The following is a 25,817-nucleotide window of genomic DNA, read 5'->3' as shown; positions in this document are numbered from 1 at the left end:
TTTTTTTATTCACACATTTATTGACTTAAAACAACTGGCAGAATTTAACTTCTAACAGCTCTTTACCTCTGATTGAAGTCTGGAGTCTCTCCATGATGCCAGAATCTGCTCCCTTTGTGTACATAATAATCTCTTTGGTATCAGGGTGGCGCACTATGACGGACATCCTTCTACGGGTTGAGTCAAAGCTCAAATTGTCCAGCACGTCAAACTTTAGCAGTGTTCCACTAGGCAGTCGGATGGTCACTCGATCAGGTGTCCGTTCCATTAAGGTAAAACCATAAGCCTTGGCTGCGTGAACCAGAGCTGCTTCATCTGGACTCTGGGCTTCATAACAAATCTCCTGCTGCCCAGATAAGCTGCTTACTGTCTGGGTTCGAGTCCCATCATTGTTAGTGTTCTCCTCAGAGCTGGAGAAAGAGGGGAATTCATATACCGAGGAGTCCATTTGGTCCATAGGAAAAGGCTCAGAGAGGGAGCTCTTCCTGCCGGTGAGAAGCTCTTTCAGCCATGAAACTCGACTGAACAGGCCCTTCATACACCCGAGGGAACTCCGGGAATAAAAAGAGTTATGCCGCTCTCTAGCCTGAAAGTCAAATTCACACTTACACACTTACTTATTAAGCCTTTTGTCTGAGGTAAAAAAACAACAACAAAGCTTAGTTCAGTCCATCTAAAGATACCGAATATACATTAGAGCTTAGTTCAGTCCATCTAAAGATACTGAATATACATTAGAGCTTAGTTCAGTCCATCTAAAGATACTGAATATACATTAGAGCTTAGTTCAGTCCATCTAAAGATACTGAATATACATTAGAGCTTAGTACAGTCCATCTAAAGATACTGAATATACATTAGAGCTTAGTACAGTCCATCTAAAGATACTGAATATACATTAGAGCTTAGTTCAGTCCATCTAAAGATACTGAATATACATTAGAGCTTAGTTCAGTCCATCTAAAGATACTGAATATACATTAGAGATTAGTACAGTCCATCTAAAGATACTGAATATACATTAGAGCTTAGTTCAGTCCATCTAAAGATACTGAATATACATTAGAGCTTAGTTCAGTCCATCTAAAGATACTGAATATACATTAGAGATTAGTACAGTCCATCTAAAGATACTGAATATACATTAGAGCTTAGTTCAGTCCATCTAAAGATACTAAATATACATTAGAGCTTAGTTCAGTCCATCTGAAGATACCAAATATACATTAGAGCTTAGTACAGTCCATCTAAAGATACTGAATATACATTAGAGCTTAGTTCAGTCCATCTAAAGATACTGAATATACATTAGAGCTTAGTACAGTCCATCTAAAGATACTGAATATACATTAGAGCTTAGTTCAGTCCATATATACCAAATATACATTAGAGCTTAGTTCAGTCCATCTAAAGATACTGAATATACATTAGAGCTAAGTTCAGTCCATCTAAAGATACTGAATATACATTAGAGCTAAGTTCAGTCCATCTAAAGATACTGAATATACATTACAGCTTAGTTCAGTCCATCTAAAGATACTGAATATACATTAGAGCTAAGTTCAGTCCATCTAAAGATACTGAATATACATTAGAGCTTAGTTCAGTCCATCTAAAGATACTGAATATACATTAGAGCTTAGTACAGTCCATCTAAAGATACTGAATATACATTAGAGCTTAGTACAGTCCATCTAAAGATACTGAATATACATTAGAGCTTAGTACAGTCCATCTAAAGATACTGAATATACATTAGAGCTTAGTTCAGTCCATCTAAAGATACTGAATATACATTAGAGCTTAGTTCAGTCCATCTAGATACTGAATATACATTAGAGCTTAGTACAGTCCATCTGAAGATACTGAATATACATTAGAGCTTAGTACAGTCCATCTAAAGATACCGAATATACATTAGAGCTTAGTACAGTCCATCTAAAGATACTGAATATACATTACAGCTTAGAACAGTCCATCTAAAGATACTGAATATACATTAGAGCTTAGTACAGTCCATCTAAAGATACCGAATATACATTAGAGCTTAGTTCAGTCCATCTAAAGATAATGAATATACATTACAGCTTAGTACAGTCCATCTGAAGATACTGAATATACATTACAGCTTAGTACAGTCCATCTGAAGATACTGAATATACATTAGAGCTTAGTACAGTCCATCTAAAGATACTGAATATACATTAGAGCTTAGTACAGTCCATCTAAAGATACTGAATATACATTAGAGCTTAGTACAGTCCATCTAAAGATACCGAATATACATTAGAGCTTAGTACAGTCCATCTAAAGATACTGAATATACATTACAGCTTAGTACAGTCCATCTGAAGATACTGAATATACATTAGAGCTTAGTACAGTCCATCTAAAGATACTGAATATACATTAGAGCTTAGTACAGTCCATCTAAAGATACTGAATATACATTAGAGCTTAGTTCAGTCCATCTAAAGATACTGAATATACATTAGAGATTAGTACAGTCCATCTAAACATACTGAATATACATTAGAGCTTAGTTCAGTCCATCTAAAGATACTGAATATACATTAGACCTTAGTACAGTCGATCTAAAGATACTGAATATACATTAGAGCTTAGTTCAGTCCATCTAAAGATACTGAATATACATTAGAGATTAGTACAGTCCATCTAAAGATACTGAATATACATTAGAGCTTAGTTCAGTCCATCTAAAGATACTAAATATACATTAGAGCTTAGTTCAGTCCATCTAAAGATACTGAATATACATTAGAGATTAGTACAGTCCATCTAAAGATACTGAATATACATTAGAGCTTAGTTCAGTCCATCTAAAGATACTAAATATACATTAGAGCTTAGTTCAGTCCATCTGAAGATACCAAATATACATTAGAGCTTAGTACAGTCCATCTAAAGATACTGAATATACATTAGAGCTTAGTTCAGTCCATCTAAAGATACTGAATATACATTAGAGCTTAGTACAGTCCATCTAAAGATACTGAATATACATTAGAGCTTAGTTCAGTCCGTCTAAAGATACTAAATATACATTAGAGCTTAGTTCAGTCCATCTGAAGATACCAAATATACATTAGAGCTTAGTACAGTCCATCTAAAGATACTGAATATACATTAGAGCTTAGTTCAGTCCATCTAAAGATACTGAATATACTGTACATTAGAGCTTAGTACAGTCCGTCTAAAGATACCAAATATACATTAGAGCTTAGTTCAGTCCATCTAAAGATACTGAATATACATTAGAGCTTAGTTCAGTCCATATATACCAAATATACATTAGAGCTTAGTTCAGTCCATCTAAAGATACTGAATATACATTAGAGCTAAGTTCAGTCCATCTAAAGATACTGAATATACATTAGAGCTAAGTTCAGTCCATCTAAAGATACTGAATATACATTACAGCTTAGTTCAGTCCATCTAAAGATACTGAATATACATTAGAGCTAAGTTCAGTCCATCTAAAGATACTGAATATACATTAGAGCTTAGTTCAGTCCATCTAAAGATACTGAATATACATTAGAGCTTAGTACAGTCCATCTAAAGATACTGAATATACATTAGAGCTTAGTACAGTCCATCTAAAGATACTGAATATACATTAGAGCTTAGTACAGTCCATCTAAAGATACTGAATATACATTAGAGCTTAGTTCAGTCCATCTAAAGATACTGAATATACATTAGAGCTTAGTTCAGTCCATCTAGATACTGAATATACATTAGAGCTTAGTACAGTCCATCTGAAGATACTGAATATACATTAGAGCTTAGTACAGTCCATCTAAAGATACCGAATATACATTAGAGCTTAGTACAGTCCATCTAAAGATACTGAATATACATTACAGCTTAGTACAGTCCATCTAAAGATACTGAATATACATTACAGCTTAGTACAGTCCATCTGAAGATACTGAATATACATTAGAGCTTAGTACAGTCCATCTAAAGATACCGAATATACATTAGAGCTTAGTTCAGTCCATCTAAAGATAATGAATATACATTACAGCTTAGTACAGTCCATCTAAAGATAATGAATATACATTACAGCTTAGTACAGTCCATCTGAAGATACTGAATATACATTACAGCTTAGTACAGTCCATCTGAAGATACTGAATATACATTAGAGCTTAGTACAGTCCATCTAAAGATACTGAATATACATTAGAGCTTAGTACAGTCCATCTAAAGATACTGAATATACATTAGAGCTTAGTACAGTCCATCTAAAGATACCGAATATACATTAGAGCTTAGTACAGTCCATCTAAAGATACTGAATATACATTACAGCTTAGTACAGTCCATCTGAAGATACTGAATATACATTAGAGCTTAGTACAGTCCATCTAAAGATACTGAATATACATTAGAGCTTAGTACAGTCCATCTAAAGATACTGAATATACATTACAGCTTAGTACAGTCCATCTGAAGATACTGAATATACATTAGAGCTTAGTACAGTCCATCTAAAGATACTGAATATACATTAGAGCTTAGTACAGTCCATCTAAAGATACTGAATATACATTAGAGCTTAGTTCAGTCCATCTAAAGATAATGAATATACATTAGAGCTTAGTTCAGTTAATCTAAAGATACTGAATGTACATTAAAACATAATTCAGTCCATCATGTAGACACAATGTAAATTAGAGCTGTTCTCACAGGTTTCTAGATTTTAGGTGTTTCCCTGACACTCCTTGCTGACTATGCTTCCAATTTTGTGGCAACTGTTTGCTGTTCCAGCATGACTATTCTACACCAAGGTCCAATAAATAATTAGTATCTTCATGATGGACTAAACTAAGGTCTAATAAATAATGAGTACCTTTATCATGGACTGAACCGAGATCTAATGAATATTTAGTACCCAAATGACGATGAACCAAGATCTAATAAATAATTAGTACCTTTATGATGGTCTGAACTCTGTGCACAGTATGTTGTCCATGACATGGCTTTGAAACTTTGGTAACTAGAACACTGATGCAGCTAAGGGACTTATTGTCATCCAGCTTTAGAGCTTGACCTCACAATTGCCCTTTTGACTGAATGGACACAATGTTGTGTAACCTCTACCTATCTATCAGTAAATAAAAGAGAATCATCTCCAGCTTTTATTATGATTGACCCAGTTTGATAGAATCGTTCCCTCGTTGAGTGTCTCAGTGTTACAGATTTAGGCTTAAAAAGAATGTCCACCCTGGAAAAAGAGGTTTGGTGTGAGCTGTCAGCATCAATTTACACACTTAATTTAAATAAGCAATAAATAATCACCTTCCTTTCATCATACTATTACGTTTAGACAATTAAATAGAATAGAATGCCTTTATTTGTCTTATATACATATACAGATGTACAGTATAACAAAATTCTGTCTTTGCATATCCCAGCTTGTTTGGAAGCTGGGGTCAGAGCGCAGGGTCAGCCATTGTACGGCACCCTGTAGCAGTGAGGGTTAAGGGCCTTGCTCAAGAGCCCAACAGTGGCTGCATGGTAGAGCTGGAATTCGAACTCTCAACCTTTGAGTTGATAGCCCAAAGCTCAACCCACTAGGTTACCACTGTCTCAGTCCATCTAAAGATACTGAATATACACAGATGAGGCATAACATTATGACCACCTCCTTGTTTCTACACTCACTGTCCATTTTATCAGCTTTACTTACCATATAGAAGCACTTTGTAGTTCTACAATTACTGACTGTAGTCCATCTATTTCTCTACATACTTTTTTAGCCTGCTTTTACCCTGTTCTTCAATGGTCAGGACCCCCACAGAACCACTACAGAGCAGGTATTATTTAGGTGGTGGATCATCCTGAGCACTGCAGTGACACTGACATGGTGGTGGTGTGTTAGTGTGTGTTGTGCTGGTATGAGTGAATAATGGAGTTTTTAAACACCTTACTGTCACTTCTGGACTGAGAATAGTCCACCAACCAAAAATATCCAGCCAACAGCGCCCCGTGGGCAGCGTCCTGTGACCACTGATGAAGGTCTAGAAGATGACCACCTCAAACAGCAGCAATGGATGAGCGAGCGTCTCTGACTTTACATATACAACTAGGTAGGAGTGTCTAATAGAGTGGACAGTGAGTGGACACGGTATTTAAAAACTCCAGCAGCACTGCTGTGTCCGATCCACTCATACCAGCACAACACACACTAACACACCACCACCATGTCAGTGTCACTGCAGTGCTGAGAATGATCCACCACCTAAATAATACCTGCTCTGTGGTGGTCCTGTGGGGGGTCCTGACCATTGAAGAACAGGGTGAAAGCAGGCTAACAAAGTATGCGGAGAAACAGATGGACTACAGTCAGTAATTGTAGAACTACAAAGTGCTTGTATGGTAAGTGGAGCTGATAAAATGGACAGTGAGTGTAGAAACCAGGAGAGGGTTTTAATGTTATGGCTGATCGGTGTACATTAAAGCTTATTCTTAAAATCTATTAAATTCAATTGGTTACATTCTGGAGAGACTAGTAAAGAGACTAGTAAAGATGGTAGAAGAGGAACAAAACAAACAATGCATTGCTGCTTGTGGGGAAACCTTCACAAACGTCTTATTCACAGAACCAGTGGACTGTACCAGTGGCTACAGTAAGATTAGTAAAACAGGCCAATATAAGAGTATCTCAGGGATTTAGGAGTCACATGCATGGTGCATTATTAAGGCTAATGTTTTCATGCACTATGACTTTTATGTTCAGACAAGATCTCTTACCTGTTGTCCCTGGGCTGTTTTTGTGGATACCACCACTGTGTTGCAAATGGCTAAGGCCAGAAAGAACTCCAGGAAATTAGTATTCTTTCCCCCGTGCTCGGCGTGTAGTATAATCTGAGACAGGTTCTGGTCTGGAAGCACCTCCGTTTCCTGTCAACAGCCAATAGCCCCAGTAATCAGTCATGGCACAAACACAACACAGTACTCACTGACGACCAACAAAATACTATGCCATGTGTATGCCCATGTAGGATATCGTAAATTGAGGTTGCGATGCTATTCAAGAAGCAGTGGGGCAGCATGGTGGGCAGTGTGATAGCGGTAGGCCATGTTTAATGCACCTCAGCAGGCCCATATGTCCACACATAGACACAGAGAGCCGTGGAGCCAGCATCCCTCTGATCACTGCTATACCAAGCTGGCTGACCATCTGCATGCTGGATCTGTCCATTTACAGGGACAAGACACCTTCAGTCAGTTCAGTGCTTTTTTATTCCGTTTTAATGAACCTGTCTTTTATATCTACAATTCATTACAGTTCACCTCCTTGAGGTACATTTATAAAAGTTCTTATAAATTAAACAGAATTGATCCAGTACCCCGCCGCTGGCTGTATAATGATACAGAAGTGGTTGACAACCTTTTTTATGCTACATTTATTCATTTAAATGACTGTGCAGCTACTGGAGATGGGTCTGGATCAGAAACCTTAGTTAGTAGTACTTTTTCTATCTCAATTAACCCTTGTGTGGTGTTCATATATAGTTTTGTTACTCAGCCAATGTTTATGGGTCTGGTGGACCCACCGCATTATTGTGTTTTTAAATCAATACAGCTATAACTTATTTAACATACAAAATATCAGATGTTTAAGATGTTTACAAGCAATAAAGACAGCATATTTGGTTAACATTTACTATTTACATATGTCGGATCATATTTAGAAATAACAGTGCCATCTATTTGTTGTGATAAAATATAAGAAAGGAAAAGCAATATCAAAATATGGCTGGATAAACGTGTTTACTTTGAATAAATCAAAATGAAACAACCTTAAGAAATGTAAAACATCTGTCAGTATGAGAAACAGCAGCCTGAACAAATACAGTATCTATATCAGTCTACACATCAGTCCCACTGAACACAGTCTGTTCATGTTATCCTATACAACACATGAGGGTCAGCTTTACTGTGTGTGTGTATTACATACATTCATTTGATGCATGTCTGTCTGTTTCTCTGTCTGTCTCTCTGTATCAGTGTGTCTCTCTGTATGTCTCTCCCTCTCTCTCTGACTGTCTGCCTTCATGTCTGTCCCTGCCTGTCTGTCTGTTTTTTTATTTATTTTTTTAAAATTTTTTTTTTAACTTTATTGCCATTATCACACATTGACAGGCAATTAACGTTATTGAACAAAATTACCTTGAGATCGGGCTTCATTTTACATATATGGTACAGAAATAAAACACATACACATCCATCTATACATTGTACCTATTCATACATACATAAATACATATGTAAACACAAGTAACCCCCCCCCACAAAAAAAAAAAAAAATCTAATTGAGGTAAGTAACAACAGGTGTCCATCTTCTTATTTTAATTGTAACTGTGCAGTCATGTGTTTCATCATATAAACATCCTTGGCTTTTGTAACCATGGTGGGGGGGATCAGGCTTCATCAAGTTAATAGTAATTATTTTTCTTGCAATCATCAACAAAACATGCATTATATAACACTGATCAGTGGAAAACATATAATCAGATAATACTTCCAACAAGAACAGTAGTGGGTCCAGGGGAATGTGGAGTTCCAGGATTTTCTCCTATTTAACATTGTTCCAGAAAGTCCGAATTTTTGAACAATCCCAAAAGATATGGGTATGGTCTCCGACCATACCACACTTTCTCCAGCATTTATTCGTAGCATTATTTTTAAAAACACAAGTAACCAACGGTGTCCTGAAATACCTCATTTTAACCTTCCAATCAAACTCTTTCCATAGCTGGCTCCCAATCCCCCTGTGACATCTGGAACATATATTTTCCCAAACTTCATCATCCAACACTGTATTCAGTTCCAATTCCCATCGTCCTTTAATATTTAAGGTGTTGTCATGGAAATCAATCATTAGTTTTTTGTAAGTATGAGATATTTGTTTTTTTGTTGTTGCAGAGTGTTCAAACACATTTATAAAGTGAGTTTCTATATTAGTTGGTTCTCTTTTAATAATATTCCAGTCTGTGTTTTTTGTAATGTAGTGTCTAATTTGTAAATATCTATATAGGTCACTTGGGGGTAGGGCAAATTTGTCCTGGAGTTGTGAGAAAGATTTAAATATATTACCATAAAACAATTGGTTAATTGTTTTCAGCCCATTTTCAGCCCATCTTTTATATGTACAATCCCACATGGAAGGAGGAAACTCAATGTTTCCTACAATAGGCATAGCGCACGACAGAACTGCAGCTCCCTTTAATTGCTTTTGGACCGAAGCCCATACTGTCAATGTGTGTTTAATCCATACATTATTTATTTTTAATTTTTTCCAAGACTGTTGATTAAGGTATGGAAGAGTAGATAATGATATTCCTGGTATGATGATAGTTCTGTTCAATAGAGATCCATCTATTTTCTAGATCATTTGCCATCCATACCACTATTGCTCGAAGCTGAGCCGCCCAGTAGTAGAGTTTTAGATTAGGTAAACTCAGACCTCCTTTATCTTTTGAGACCATCAGCGTTTTTAGTTGGATTCTTGGTCTCTTGTTTTGCCAAATACATTTTGATATCAATTTCCCTAACAACTGGAAATTCGCTTGTGGTACTGTGTCTGGTTTTTTTTCTGTCTGTTTTTATCTGTCTGTCTGTCTCTGCCTGTTTGTCTGTTTCTCTCTCTGTCTCTCTACCTGTCTCTCTGTTTCTCTCTGTCTGTCTGTATTTCTCTCTCTCTCTGTGTCTTTGTCTGTCTTCTGTCACTTTTATACCTGCGGGTCCAGTTGACCCAAACACCACATGTGTAATATAAATGTGTAGGGGGGTGTACAGTGTTATTTTATATGTTTTTCACACAAAATGAGCCAAAGAAAGGCAAGGAGTCTGAGACTAAAATATTAATAAATAGCATAATTTTTCTTTTGGTAACATTGAAAACGGGTCCCACAGACCCAAACACCACACAAGGGTTAAGATTGTTTGATACTAGAAAAATACAATTTAGTACTGGAAATAGTATATGTGGTAACATTTGTTACTGACACTATAATAACGTGTGTTAACAAGACTGGTAGCTTTTGTACTAGAATAAAACAGTTAATACTGAAGAAGGAAATTAAACATTTGGTATGAAACATTTACTTTTGACTCAGCATCCTGGGCTAATAAGAAATTATTATTTCACTTATTATTATTATTGTTCTGGAACAACAGGGTCAAGATGTTCAGAACAAACATGACCAAACTGATGTCTGCACTGTTACAATGACGACCATATGATGTAGCACTGCAAAATCTTACCAGTGGGCTACTGAAGGCCAAGTTTCCAGGAGTTCCTGCTCTGACCCTTGAACTGTGAATTCTGCTATTGCTGGATGATGGTCTGGAGTTTGTTCTGCCTCTTTCTGGGTTGTTCTGAACTTCATCCAAGGAGAACAGAGGGGGCGGTTGGTATTGCTGGTAAATAACCTCCTCATCTGGGTCTGTCTCCCCTGCCAGGATGGCCAGATGCAACGCTGCAAACCACAAGGACGAGAGCCCCATGATTAGCTGATCATAGAAGTGGCAGTGGCAGAACATATGGGAACACATCTTATCACTGAGTCATTAAAATAAGTATGTATCCTTATCACTCCATTATTCTTGTAGGTGGTGGGCACTGTGTGGGTAATTTATAAATAATTTAATGCATTAATTAAAAAAAAAGATATATGGTTATGCTTTAATGTTAAACAGTTGCTTAAATAATTTATAAACCATATCCTAGCAACTGCTCTGGGCAACGTCAGAGCTAAAATTATATGTTAATTGCCCATAGATTTTAATGTCTAGGATTAAGAGAAGAAAATGCTGAAGGTGTCCCTAAAGTAAACACCCTCAGTTACACTAGTCTTGCATATTAGTTGTTATGGCAACATGTAAAGTCTAAAATTAACATTGATAATTTTATGAAATGCAATTCTACAAAACTTCAGTATAACAAGATACGTACAGTGAATTTGATTTAGAATTGATTTACTTGCCATTTTTACCCATCAATCTAATCTCACATGTTCTTTAAGAATGTATAAAATATTGAAAGGTCACAAAAGTATAATTACAGCCTCCTCCAATATGTCTCTACAAGCTTTGCATATCTGGATTAAGGCATTTCATCCCATTCTTAATGGCATCATCTCAAGCTTTGTCATATTGGATAGCAAGCACCTGTGAACTGTTAAGTTCAGATCTCTCTATAGATGTTTGTTAGGGTTTAAGTCTGGAATTTGGTTGGACCTCAGTCCCTGCCACTGAGAAGCACCCTCATAGCATGATGCTGCCACCACCAGTTTTAACATAAACATCCCTTTTTAGCGTGTCCAATTGCCCGATTGCTTCATGCTTCCTCTCCACCAATGCCGATCCCTTATCTGATTGAGGAGAACAAAGCTAACCCACACCCCCTCCGACCTGTGGGCAGCATGAAGTATGGATCTTATCACCTACACTTTGACGAGTGCAGTGCAGCTCAGCGTTGTATACGGAGAGACACACCCTAAGAGCACTCTTTTCTCATCTCTGTGCATATCATATCTGAACAACAGGCCAATCGTTGTTCATGTGGCTGCTCATCCTTAGCCGGCAGATGTATTCAGCTCTGGTTCCAGCGTGTGTTTTTTTACCGCTGCGCCACCTGAGTGGTAAAGAGGTTGTTTTCTTAGGAGAGAATCTTTTTCCTCATTTGCCAGAATCTTTACATGCTATTTAGCAATCTCCCAGTGGCCTGTCATATATATACAGTGTATCACAAAAGTGAGTACACCCCTCACATTTCTGCAGATATTTAAGTATATCTTTTCATGGGACAACACTGACAAAATGACACTTTGACACAATGAAAAGTAGTCTGTGTGCAGCTTATATAACAGTGTAAATTTATTCTTCCCTCAAAATAACTCAATATACAGCCATTAATGTCTAAACCACCGGCAACAAAAGTGAGTACACCCCTTAGTGAAAGTTCCTGAAGTGTCAATATTTTGTGTGGCCACCATTATTTCCCAGAACTGCCTTAACTCTCCTGGGCATGGAGTTTACCAGAGCTTCACAGGTTGCCACTGAAATGCTTTTCCACTCCTCCATGACGACATCACGGAGCTGGCGGATATTCGAGACTTTGCGCTCCTCCACCTTCCGCTTGAGGATGCCCCAAAGATGTTCTATTGGGTTTAGGTCTGGAGACATGCTTGGCCAGTCCATCACCTTTACCCTCAGCCTCTTCAATAAAGCAGTGGTCGTCTTAGAGGTGTGTTTGGGGTCATTATCATGCTGGAACACTGCCCTGCGACCCAGTTTCCGGAGGGAGGGGATCATGCTCTGCTTCAGTATTTCACAGTACATATTGGAGTTCATGTGTCCCTCAATGAAATGTAACTCCCCAACACCTGCTGCACTCATGCAGCCCCAGACCAAGGCATTCCCACCACCATGCTTGACTGTAGGCATGACACACTTATCTTTGTACTCCTCACCTGATTGCCGCCACACATGCTTGAGACCATCTGAACCAAACAAATTAATCTTGGTCTCATCAGACCATAGGACATGGTTCCAGTAATCCATGTCCTTTGTTGACATGTCTTCAGCAAACTGTTTGCGGGCTTTCTTGTGTAGAGACTTCAGAAGAGGCTTCCTTGCAGGCTTCCTTCCATGCAGACCAATTTGATGTAGTGTGCGGCGTATGGTCTGAGCACTGACAGGCTGACCCCCCACCTTTTTAATCTCTGCAGCAATGCTGACAGCACTCCTGCGCCTATCTTTCAAAGACAGCAGTTGGATGTGACGCTGAGCACGTGCACTCAGCTTCTTTGGACGACCAATGCGAGGTCTGTTCTGAGTGGACCCTGCTCTTTTAAAACGCTGGATGATCTTGGCCACTGTGCTGCAGCTCAGTTTCAGGGTGTTGGCAATCTTCTTGTAGCCTTGGCCATCTTCATGTAGCGCAACAATTTGTCTTTTAAGATCCTTAGAGAGTTCTTTGCCATGAGGTGCCATGTTGGAACTTTCAGTGACCAGTATGAGAGAGTGTGAGAGCTGTACTACTAAATTGAACACACCTGCTCCCTATGCACACCTGAGACCTAGTAACACTATTGAGTCACATGACATTTTGGAGGGAAAATGACAAGCAGTGCTCAATTTGGACATTTAGGGGTGTAGTCTCTTAGGGGTGTACTCACTTTTGTTGCCGGTGGTTTAGACATTATTGGCTGTATATTGAGTTATTTTGAGGGAAGAATAAATTTACACTGTTATATAAGCTGCACACTGACTACTTTTCATTGTGTCAAAGTGTCATTTTGTCAGTGTTGTCCCATGAAAAGATATACTTAAATATCTGCAGAAATGTAAGGGGTGTACTCACTTTTGTGATACACTGTATATATATATATATATATATACACATATAAATAAAGGCCAACAGGATAAACAATTTATAAACAGGACTCCTGTAGCTCTTTTAAAGTTTCAAATTCAAAACCCAATAATGTTAATGAAAAGTATAAAAAAGAGGTCCGAGTACTTTCTGTTGTACATGTTTGTTAAATCGTGTTATATGTATAGGTAATTATTATACACATAACTGTGACTGTACACACATAATATATACACAGATCAGGCATAACATTATGTCCACCTTCCTAATATTGTGTTGGTCCCCCTTTTGCTGCCAAAACAGCCCTGACCCGTTGAGGCATGGACTCCACTGGACCCCTAATGGTGTGCTGTGGTATCTGGCACCAAGATGTCAGCAGCAGATCCTTTAACTCCTGTAAGTTGAGAGGTGGGACCTCCATGGATCGGACTTGTTTGTCCAGCACATCCCACAGATGCTCGATTGGATTGAGATCTGGGGAATTTGGAGGCCAAGTCAACACCTCAAACTCGTTGTTGTTCTCCTCAAACCATTCCTGAAGCATTTTTGCTTTGTGGCAGGGCGCATTATCCTGCTGAAAGAGGCCACAGCCATCAGGGAATACTGTTTCCATGAAAGGGTGTACATGATCTGCAACAATGCTTAGGTAGGTGGTACATGTCAAAGTAACATCCACATGGATGGCAGGACCCAAGGTTTCCCAGCAGAACATTGCCATGGTGCCATGTGTTCCCCAGGTAAGTGCTGCACATGCACCCGGCCATCCACGTAATGTAAAAGAAAACGTGATTTATCAGACCAGGCCACCTTCTTCCATTGCTCCGTGGTCCAGTTCCGATGCTCACGTGCCCATTGTTGGCGCTTTTGGCGGTGGACAGGGGTCAGCATGGGCACCCTGACTGGTCTGCGGCTATGCAGCCCCATACACAACAAACTGTGATGCACTGTGTATTCTGACACCTTTCTATCAAAAACAAGCATTAACTTCTTCAGCAATTTGAGCTACAGTAGAGTAGATTGTCTGTTGGATCGGACCTTACGAGCCAGCCTTTGCTCCCCACATGCATCAATGAGCCTTGGCCGCCCATGACCCTGTCGCCGGTTTACCACTGTTCCTTCCTTGGACAACTTTTGATAGATACTGACCACTGCACCCCAGTGGGGAACACCCCACAAGAGCTGCAGTTTTGGAGATGCTCTGACCTAGTCGTTTAGCCATCACAATTTGGCCCTTGTAAAACTCACTCAAATCCTTACGCATTTTTCCTGCTTCTAACACATCAAATTTGAGGATAAAATGTTCACTTGGTGTCTAATATATCCCACCCACTAACAGGTGCCGTGATGAAGAGATAATCAGTGTTATTCACTTCACCTGTCAGTGGTCATAATGTTATGTCTGTTCTGTATGTTAAATAACTGTTTTGTGCTGCTTAAAGGTTTTACATTCTATACAATTTACCTTAATTAAGCATAAGTGCTTAAATGTTGTTTGTGTTTTACCTTTTATATAATTTACTTTATTTATGAATCTTCATGCTTGCTTCAAACAACATCTAATTGTACATGCATCTAATTTTCATGCATCTCTGTGATAATCTCATCTCATATTATCACAGAGAAATGACATTTTCATCTCTGTATACTGTACATTGTAAATGGCTGAGTTAAAAAACCTACTTGTAACTTGTTAATTAGGGTTGTGATGGGTCTAGAATGTAAACTAAAACACTGGGCACAAGTGCCAGTTCAACCTTTTTTAGGAGCTGGAAGGAAAGTCATGTTGACCCAGCAAGTACATGACAAACTCCAGACAAGCAGTAACTACAGGCAATGATTAAGCATCAGGTTTGGTTAGTTAGTAGACCATCACACCACCCTACTAATCATCAAATCAAATGTAAAAATACACCTGAACTCACCATGCTCTTCATGTGGAAACTCAGTGCCCATTATAGTGCAGCGGCGGAATACCATCTTGTTCTCTGTCAGGGTGCCTGTCTTGTCTGAGAAGACATACTGAATCTGCCCCAGGTCTTCCGTGATGTTCAGAGCACGACACTGAACCCGACAGTCCTTCTCCTCATCGTACAGGTCCAGATCCTGAGTGATGAAGAACACTTGGCCTATCTTCACCAGCTCGATGGACAGGTAGAGTGAAATAGGAATCATCACCTGGACAGGAAGGTAATGTTTATAATTAGATTTGTGAATATTTTCCAGTACAGCTGAAGTGATGGATAGATTGTGTGTATCGTGGGTGGACAGATATATTAGTGGATGTTTTTTGTGTACAGACATGGATGTGATTGATGGATGGTGCTGAAATATCAAGAATTAATGTGCTAAGCCTTTTTTTTACCCACTGAGGATTAGAAAAGGGCAGTCTGAAAATGTGTCACTTTTATGCACTATACACTACTTTTAAGCCATGAGCACAATGTGTTGATATAATGCTGGCATATTAGAAATTTCATTAAGATTAAATCAGTCCTTTTACATTTATGACCATTTGTTATTTTTGTGGGCAGAGATGAATGTATTTGTGCTGACACGGGCAGAATAAGAAAACTAAGGGGTTGACATTCAAAAACCCATTTTGGTCAAACAAGTTTTAAACCACTCTTATGCAATTCCAAAACAATATATATAAATAAAATAGAATACCCCAATTTTCTCCCCTAATCTAGTCGTATCCAATTACCCTGATTTGCCTTATGCCACTGCCAACTGAGGAGCTTCACAACCCCTTCTGACACATGCTCAGCACCGACCACCTCCCTTCACCTGCACGAGGCGAGTTCATATGCGGATCAGCCTTGTGCACGGAGAGCCACACCCTGATCAGCACTATTCCCCAACTATTCCCCCATCAATCAGCCAGCAGAGGTCGGAATTGCACCAGCCATGAGGAACCCTAGTCCGGCTTACAGTCGACTGTGGAATATTTAGTAGTGAGGAAATTTCACGACTGGACTTGTTGCACAGGTGGCATCCTATCACGGTACCATGCTGTAATTCACTGAGCTCCTGAGAGCGACCCATTCTTTCACTAATGTTTGTAGAAGCAGTCTGCATGCCTAGGTGCTTGGTTTTATACACCTGTGGGCATGGAAGTGATTGGAACACCTGAATTCAATGATTTGGATGGGTGTGTGAATACTTTTGGCAATATACTGTACATCTGTCTGAATAGTTTTTATTAAATAAACGTAAATCATTCACTTGATGTCATCCACAAAATGCTACATAATTCACATACAGTTAACCAAACTTACAGACTTTAATACATTGCGATCAATAAGATGAATAATAAGACAGACCAAAAACACTTGTGTATTGTAATTAATGTCATCCAGCATATTATTTCTACCACTTAAACATCAGTGTCAGCTCTATAAACCAAATATAATCCGGTACCATAATAAATGTCACTGTACTTATTCAACTGCATGCACTTGCTCTTTAAAGAAAAATGGCACAGGCTGTTTTGATAAAACCAAGCTTCCTGGCAATGTTTTAGTCTACTCTTATATACCCTGAATCTGTATTAGGCTGTGAGGGATATTACAAAGGAATTTTAAATTAGTACCTGAATAATCTCATACTCAAACTCTGGTATTGAATTAGGCTTTAAAATAAGAATATTATTTAGAATAAAATTTTAGAATAAGTGGAATATTGGGATCCCTTATCACAATACATATGAGACATTTGATGTTAAATAAAACAATAATGTATATACTGTATATACCTGCAGTAGGATAATCATGGTGAAAAACATGTAGAACCCTGCCCACACTGAAGAAGGTAATTTCCCATCACTTGCTGGAACGAGGTAAATTGGGACACTGTTAAATGTCTCTAACCAAATGGAGTGACCTGAAAGAGAAGAGAGAAAGGTAGAGATCATTATTGATCCTTTGTCTTTTTAAACAGCTCATTTGTCCTTTGGTCTAAAGTGTGTTTAGCCTTAATGTATGCTAGTCTTTGTTCTTTTCTTTAGATTTACAAATGCATGTTAGTGGGACAGGTCATATTATGTGTGTGCCAAACATGGGAGGATAGAGTGGCTCAGTTTGTGACAGGTAAGTAGAAGGAGTGTTTTTTCCAGACCTATATCAGAGGGAACGAGAGGCAGTTCAGAACTGTCATATCATTAAAACAGAAGATTTACTTGAGTACATTTTGTAAATTTAATTGATGTACTTAATTAATCAGTAGTAACAATAAAGAATTGTGAATTAAATACGTTAATTAATAACATTTATTTAATATAGATATTATTATTGTTATAGTAGTATTAGTAATTTCATTGGTATTATTATTATTATTAACATTTTATTTCATGTAGATATTATTGTTATTATTATTAACATTTTATTTCAAGTAGATATTATTGTTATTATTATTAACATTTTATTTCATGTAGATATTATTGGTATTATTATTAACATTTTATTTCATGTAAATATTATTGAGATTATTATTAAGATTTTTATTTCATGTAGATATTATTATTATTATTATTAAGATTTTATTACATGTAGATATTATTATTATTGTTATTATTATTATTATTAGTAGTAGTATTAGTAATATTATTAACAATTTATTTAATGTAGATATTATTGTTATTATTAGTATTAGAATTATTATTAACATTTTATTTTATGTAGATATTATTATTGTTGGTCTTATTATTATTATCATTAGTAGTAGTAGTATCAGTAGTACTATTAACAATTTATTTAATGTAGATATTATTATTATTATTATTAGTAGTAGTAGTAGTAGTAGAATTCATATTAACATTTTATTTCATGTAGATATTATTTTTTTATTATCATTAGTATTATTACATTTTATTTAATGTAGATATTATTGTTATTATTATTAGTAGTAGTAGTATTAGTAATATTATTAACATTTTATTACATGTATACATTATTGTTATTATTATTGTTATTAACAATTTATTTTATGTAGAAATTATTGTTATCATTATTATTATTGCTATTAGCATTTTATTTTATGTAAATTTATTGTTAGAATAATAATAATAATTATTATTATTATTAGTAGTAGTAGTATTATAAGTAATATTATTAACATTTTATTTAATGTATATATTATTGTTATTATTATTATTAACATTTTATTTTATGTAGATTTATTGTTATAATAATAATTATTATTATTATTATTAGTAGTAGTAGTAGTATTAGTAATATTATTAGCATTTTATTTAATGAATATATTATTGTTATTACTATTATTATTGTTATTAGCATTTTATTTTATGTAGATTTATTGTTATAATAATAATAATAATAATAATAATAATTATTATTATTATTATTATTAGTAGTAGTAGTAGTAATATTATTAACATTTTTTATGTAGATTTAATTATTATTATTATTTTTATTAGCATTTTATTTTATGTAGATTTATTGTTATTTTATTATTATTATTATTACTGATATTAGCATTTTATTTTATGTAGATATTATTGTTATTATTATTATTATTATTGTTATTATTATTACTGTTATTAGCATTTTATTTTATGTAGATTTATTGTTATTATTATTATTACTATTATTATTAGTAGTAGTAGTAGTAGTAATATTATTACCATTTTATTTAATGTAGATATTATTATTATTATAATACACATTCCGTTCTATCTAATAATTTCTGTAATAAGTAAAGATGTGTAGATTGTAGTCTAGCTAATACTTTCACCAGAGAGATAGCATACGTTTTATTGCTATAAAGTAGCATGTAGCTCAGAGGATGAAGTTGCTTCATCTGACTTCTAAGCATTAAAGCTTTTGGTATTCCAAAGTTACTGGAAATCGAAAACACTGGCTACACTATGTACATTTGCTATTTGACTATTGTTTTCCTAGTGAATTAGCCAAATACCACTTCTGTTGCCTTCATGGTCAGGTGATTTCTTTTATATTCCAGTCAGCCACACTCTGAATGTGTTACTGGTCTATATATGCACTGTGTTTTCTCAGAGGTCCTAGTCCTCCTCCTTCTCCTCTCCTCCTACTCACCAACGGCTCCAGTGAGACACATACAGAAGAGCAGAAGCACACAATACATCACATCCTTGTTCATCTTTCTCTCCAGCTTGCTGCGTTTGTACCTCGGCCTGTTGTTGTTCAGCATGGACTTGGTTTCATGGCCTGCAATGAATAAATGATCAGAGAGAAAAGAAAAACATGGCAATACCATGAATAAAGTTACAGGAGAAGAAAGTGTAAATGATACCAGTTCCTTGGCTGTAAAAAGTGCTACTACAATTGGATTTTAGTTACATATAGTGTAATCAAAAATAAAGTTTGTTGTCCTGCTGTGTTGCTTATGAAGCTTTAACGAAGGGATTTTTTTCTTCTATTTACGCATTTCCCCCCCAATTTTCTCCCAGTCTAGTCGTATCCAATTACCCTATCATAACTCATCTTTGGCGCTGAAGACCTCCACTCTAGGCCGAGGGGAAATGGAACACCAGCCCCCCCGACACATGTGCAGTACGACCTATTTTTTCACCAGCATGAGGCTCATATGATTATTCATTTCCTGCGCCAAGAGTCATGCACTGATCCCCATTATCCCCCGTATCATTGTGCAATTGCCATCGATTAGCCAGCAGAGACCACAATTAGCGCAGCATATTACTATCTGTGTGGGTTTGGCTTATGAGTATGAGATGCCTTGTGATGAACTGGCAACCTGTCCAGCGTGCATGCCAACCTTCAGCCCAATGCTTGTGGCTTGACCCACAATGACTGGTAATAAATGTTTATTAAAAATATATACATTTAACCAGATTCGATAGGTAATGTTTAAAATTGTTGTATTTTTATTTAGTTGTGTGGTATTTTTCTCCATTGTGAGTAAATATTAAGGCATTATTTGTATTAAAAAAAAAGAAAAGAAGAGCGGACTGTACCTGCATACACAACTATTCCTGACGCATAAGCTGTATTTCTGACAGTGCATCCTCGCAGTAGGAGACTGTCAACGCCAAAACCTGTCCTCTTGTTGTCTTTCTCTCTGTTAAAGTAAGCACACTTTCACAGCATTGAATGACATTATAATTAACCATATCACAAATAGTCTAGCTGTCACTGAATACTCCAGACACCTCCTGTAACATCTGCTTACCTGAGCTAAGAGTAAAATCTCCTCACAGCAATCTCCCACTACACTGTCATGTTGTCATATTGTTCAAATTGAGTTTGCACATTGAAGGCAGTTGAACATCACTTTGACATTGTGTGTGAACGTGTCCTCAGAGCTGGTACATGAACATTATTTTAGTGTAGCTCTGACGCTAATCTCTCAGCTTTTTTGGGCATCAGTATTTCTGACACTGGACCATCTATCTGTCTAAAAATACAGTGTATCACGAAAGTGAGTACACCCCTCACATTTCTGCAAATATTTCATTATATCTTTTCATGGGACAACACTATAGACATGAAACTTGGATATAACTTAGAGTAGTCAGTGTACAACTTGTATAGCAGTGTAGATTTACTGTCTTCTGAAAATAACTCAACACACAGCCATTAATGTCTAAATAGCTGGCAACATAAGTGAGTACACCCCACAGTGAACATGTCCAAATTGTGCCCAAATGTGTCGTTGTCCCTCCCTGGTGCCATGTGTCAAGGTCCCAGGTGTAAATGGGGAGCAGGGCTGTTAAATTTGGTGTTTTGGGTACAATTCTCTCATACTGGCCACTGGATATTCAACATGGCACCTCATGGCAAAGAACTCTCTGAGGATGTGAGAAATAGAATTGTTGCTCTCCACAAAGATGGCCTGGGCTATAAGAAGATTGCTAACACCCTGAAACTGAGCTACAGCATGGTGGCCAAGGTCATACAGCGGTTTTCCAGGACAGGTTCCACTCGGAACAGGCTTCGCCAGGGTCGACCAAAGAAGTTGAGTCCACGTGTTCGGCGTCATATCCAGAGGTTGGCTTTAAAAAATAGACACATGAGTGCTGCCAGCATTGCTGCAGAGGTTGAAGACGTGGGAGGTCAGCCTGTCAGTGCTCAGACCATACGCCGCACACTGCATCAACTCGGTCTGCATGGTCGTCATCCCAGAAGGAAGCTGACGCACAAGAAAGCCAGCAAACAGTTTGCTGAAGACAAGCAGTCCAAGAACATGGATTACTGGAATGCCCTGTGGTCTGACGAGACCAAGATAAACTTGTTTGGCTCAGATGGTGTCCAGCATGTGTGGCGGCGCCCTGGTGAGAAGTACCAAGACAACTGTATCTTGCCTACAGTCAAGCATGGTGGTGGTAGCATCATGGTCTTGGGCTGCATGAGTGTTGCTGGCACTGGGGAGCTGCAGTTCATTGAGGGAAACATGAATTCCAACATGTACTGTGACATTCTGAAACAGAGCATGATCCCCTCCCTTCGAAAACTGGGCCTCATGGCAGTTTTCCAACAGGATAACGACCCCAAACACAACCTCCAAGATGACAACTGCCTTGCTGAGGAAGCTGAAGGTAAAGGTGATGGACTAAACCCAATTGAGCACCTGTGGCGCATCCTCAAGTGGAAGGTGGAGGAGTTTAAGGTGTCTAACATCCACCAGCTCCGTGATGTCATCACGGAGGAGTGGAAGAGGATTCCAGTAGCAACCTGTGCAGCTCTGGTGAATTCCATGCCCAGGAGAGTTAAGGCAGTGATAATAATGGTGGTCACACAAAATATTGACACTTTAGGCACAATTTGGACATGTTCACTGTGGGGTGTACTCACTTATGTTGCCAGCTATTTAGACATTAATGGCTGTGTGTTGAGTTATTTTCAGAAGACAGTAAATCTACACTGCTATACAAGTTGTACACTGACTACTCTTAGTTATATCCAAGTTTCATGTCTATAGTGTTGTCCCATGAAAAGATATAATGAAATATTTGCAGAAATGTGAGGGGTGTACTCACTTTCGTGATACACTGTATATGGTAATATTTTCACTACATATACTGTTGCAATAGAAATTATTAAATTCCCAAAGAACCAAGGATTTATAACTTTAAACATTTCTGCAGAGCTAGATTTTGCTTTAAATAAAGCCTTTATTACAAACCATTCCAATAAAGTTGGAAAAATGCAGTAAAATGAAGAATCTGTCATTTGTTGATTCTTTTAAATCTTTATTTAACTGACAAAAGTAGAAAGAAAAGATTTCTAATGTTTTACTGACCAACTTTATGGTATTATGTAAACAGAAACATATTTAAAAATTTGATCTGTGCAACACATCAGACTTAAACTCATGCACACACTGACACTTATTCCATCATATCAAACCTAAATATTCTTCTTATATTTTCATTTTTATATTTACTGCTTCTAGTGTATGTGTTTATTCATTTATACTCCTATCTGATATTTTATATATATATTCTGCTGCTATTATTATTTTTAGTTGTATTCCATGCCATAATGTCAGACGCACAAATTGCACATCTTTCGCACCTACCTACCTACCTACCTACCTACCTACCTACCTACCTACCTAACTACCTACCTACCTACCTACCTACCTACCTACCTACCTACCTACCTACCTACCTACCTACCTACCTACCTACCTACCTACCTACCTACCTACCTACCTACCTACCTACCTACCTACCTACCTACCTACCCAGCCCATCCATCCATCCATCCATCCATCCATCCATCCATCCATCCATCCATCCATCCATCCATCTATCTATCTATCTATCTATCTATCTATCTATCTATCTATCTATCTATCTATCTATCTATCTACCTAGTGGTCTGTCTGTCCGTCCTTCTGTCTATCTATGTAGAGACTGTCTATTCATCTATCTGTCTGTCCATCCATCCATCTAAAGACTGTCTGTCTGTCTGTCTGTCTGTCTATCTATCTATCTATCTATCTATCTATCTATCTATCTATCTATCTATCTATCTATCTATCTATCTACCTGTCTGTCCGTCTGTCTGTCCATCCATCCATCTAAAGACTGTCTGTCTATCTATCTATCTATCTATCTATCTATCTATCTATCTATCTATCTATCTATCTATCTATCTATCTATCTATCTATCTATCTAATACATTTAAGAAAAAATGGGACAGAGGCGTGTTTTAACACTGTGTTTCACCAACTGTCCTATTAATGTGACTGTTTAATGGTTTGAAAATAAGGACACCAATTGTTGCAGTTTGGATTTTTTCTCCAATATTGGTCCATGTCCATTGGACAAAAAACTGAAACAGTTAGTGTCCTCAGTTCCCAAATGATTTAAAGATGACAGAACACAGTAGTAAACATGCCTCTGTTCCAACTTTTTGTGTATGTTGCAGGCATCAAAATCTAAATGTGTTTAAATTTACAACATATAATTACAATATACTGTATGTGCACAACATACAATTACATTGGTCAGTAAAAGCTTTTGTAAAGTAAATAAATGCTTAAAGGATCTTAATTTTATCTTTAAGATAAATTAAGATTAATTTAAGAATCTATCTTAAATTACAGATTCTTGTAATTATTGCATTTTACAAAATGTCCTAACTTTTTTGGAAATAGGATTTGTAAATAAAATTGCTTAGACAATTCTTTATCTAACTAACAGATCCTGACGTCAAATAAACCTTCAAAAGACATGACGTCTATTTTTTATATCTATTTTATATTTTTAAAATATAATAGTAAAATATAATAGTAAAATATCATAGTAAAATATACAGTGTATCACAAAAGTGAGTACACCCCTCACATTTCTGCAGATATTTAAGTATATCTTTTCATGGGACAACACTGACAAAATGACACTTTGACACAATGAAAAGTAGTCTGTGTGCAGCTTATATAACAGTGTAAATTTATTCTTCCCTCAAAATAACTCAATATACAGCCATTAATGTCTAAACCACCGGCAACAAAAGTGAGTACACCCCTAAGAGACTACACCCCTAAATGTCCAAATTGAGCACTGCTTGTCATTTTCGCTCCAAAATGTCATGTGACTCGTCAGTGTTACTAGGTCTCAGGTGTGCATAGGGAGCAGGCGTGTTCAATTTAGTAGTACAGCTCTCACACTCTCTCATACTGGTCACTGAAAGTTCCAACATGGCACCTCATGGCAAAGAACTCTCTGAGGATCGACGAATTGTTGCGCTACATGAAGATGGCCAAGGCTACAAGAAGATTGCCAACACCCTGAAACTGAGCTGCAGCACAGTGGCCAAGATCATCCAGCGTTTTAAAAGAGCAGGGTCCACTCAGAACAGACCTCGCGTTGGTCGTCCAAAGAAGCTGAGTGCACGTGCTCAGCGTCACATCCAACTGCTGTCTTTGAAAGATAGGCGCAGGAGTGCTGTCAGCATTGCTGCAGAGATTGAAAAGGTGGGGGGTCAGCCTGTCAGTGCTCAGACCATACGCCGCACACTACATCAAATTGGTCTGCATGGCTGTCACCCCAGAAGGAAGCCTCTTCTGAAGTCTCTACACAAGAAAGCCCGCAAACAGTTTGCTGAAGACATGTCAACAAAGGACATGGATTACTGGAACCATGTCCTATGGTCTGATGAGACCAAGATTAATTTGTTTGGTTCAGATGGTCTCAAGCATGTGTGGCGGCAATCAGGTGAGGAGTACAAAGATAAGTGTGTCATGCCTACAGTCAAGCATGGTGGTGGGAATGCCATGGTCTGGGGCTGCATGAGTGCAGCAGGTGTTGGGGAGTTACATTTCATTGAGGGACACATGAACTCCAATATGTACTGTGAAATACTGAAGCAGAGCATGATCCCCTCCCTCCGGAAACTGGGTTGCAGGGCAGTGTTCCAGCATGATAATGACCCCAAACACACCTCTAAGACGACCACTGCTTTATTGAAGAGGCTGAGGGTAAAGGTGATGGACTGGCCAAGCATGTCTCCAGACCTAAACCCAATAGAACATCTTTGGGGCATCCTCAAGCGGAAGGTGGAGGAGCGCAAAGTCTCGAATATCCGCCAGCTCCGTGATGTCGTCATGGAGGAGTGGAAAAGCATTCCAGTGGCAACCTGTGAAGCTCTGGTAAACTCCATGCCCAGGAGAGTTAAGGCAGTTCTGGGAAATAATGGTGGCCACACAAAATATTGACACTTCAGGAACTTTCACTAAGGGGTGTACTCACTTTTGTTGCCGGTGGTTTAGACATTAATGGCTGTATATTGAGTTATTTTGAGGGAAGAATAAATTTACACTGTTATATAAGCTGCACACAGACTACTTTTCATTGTGTCAAAGTGTCATTTTGTCAGTGTTGTCCCATGAAAAGATATACTTAAATATCTGCAGAAATGTGAGGGGTGTACT

At 37.5% G+C, this 25,817-nt stretch overlaps 1 protein-coding gene across 1 annotated transcript in view; it reads right to left on the bottom strand.

Moving 5' to 3' along the window:
• The window catches only part of atp10b (ATPase phospholipid transporting 10B), a 67,590-nt gene that overhangs the window by 23,676 nt on the left and 18,097 nt on the right, over positions 1–25,817 (bottom strand). The window contains exons 4-9 of the mRNA XM_062993276.1: positions 20,391–20,494; positions 19,492–19,623; positions 17,175–17,302; positions 15,343–15,595; positions 10,306–10,520; positions 67–586 (exon numbers count right to left, since the gene is read on the bottom strand). Of these exons, the coding sequence (XP_062849346.1) occupies positions 67–586; positions 10,306–10,520; positions 15,343–15,595; positions 17,175–17,302; positions 19,492–19,623; positions 20,391–20,494 (1,352 nt within the window). The remainder of the gene's footprint in view (positions 1–66; positions 587–10,305; positions 10,521–15,342; positions 15,596–17,174; positions 17,303–19,491; positions 19,624–20,390; positions 20,495–25,817) is intronic.

The sequence above is a fragment of the Trichomycterus rosablanca genome, chromosome 1 (genome assembly GCF_030014385.1).
Source record: "Trichomycterus rosablanca isolate fTriRos1 chromosome 1, fTriRos1.hap1, whole genome shotgun sequence".
In the NCBI taxonomy this organism is placed as follows: domain Eukaryota; kingdom Metazoa; phylum Chordata; class Actinopteri; order Siluriformes; family Trichomycteridae; genus Trichomycterus; species Trichomycterus rosablanca.
This window is presented reverse-complemented; position numbering and strand designations above follow the sequence as displayed.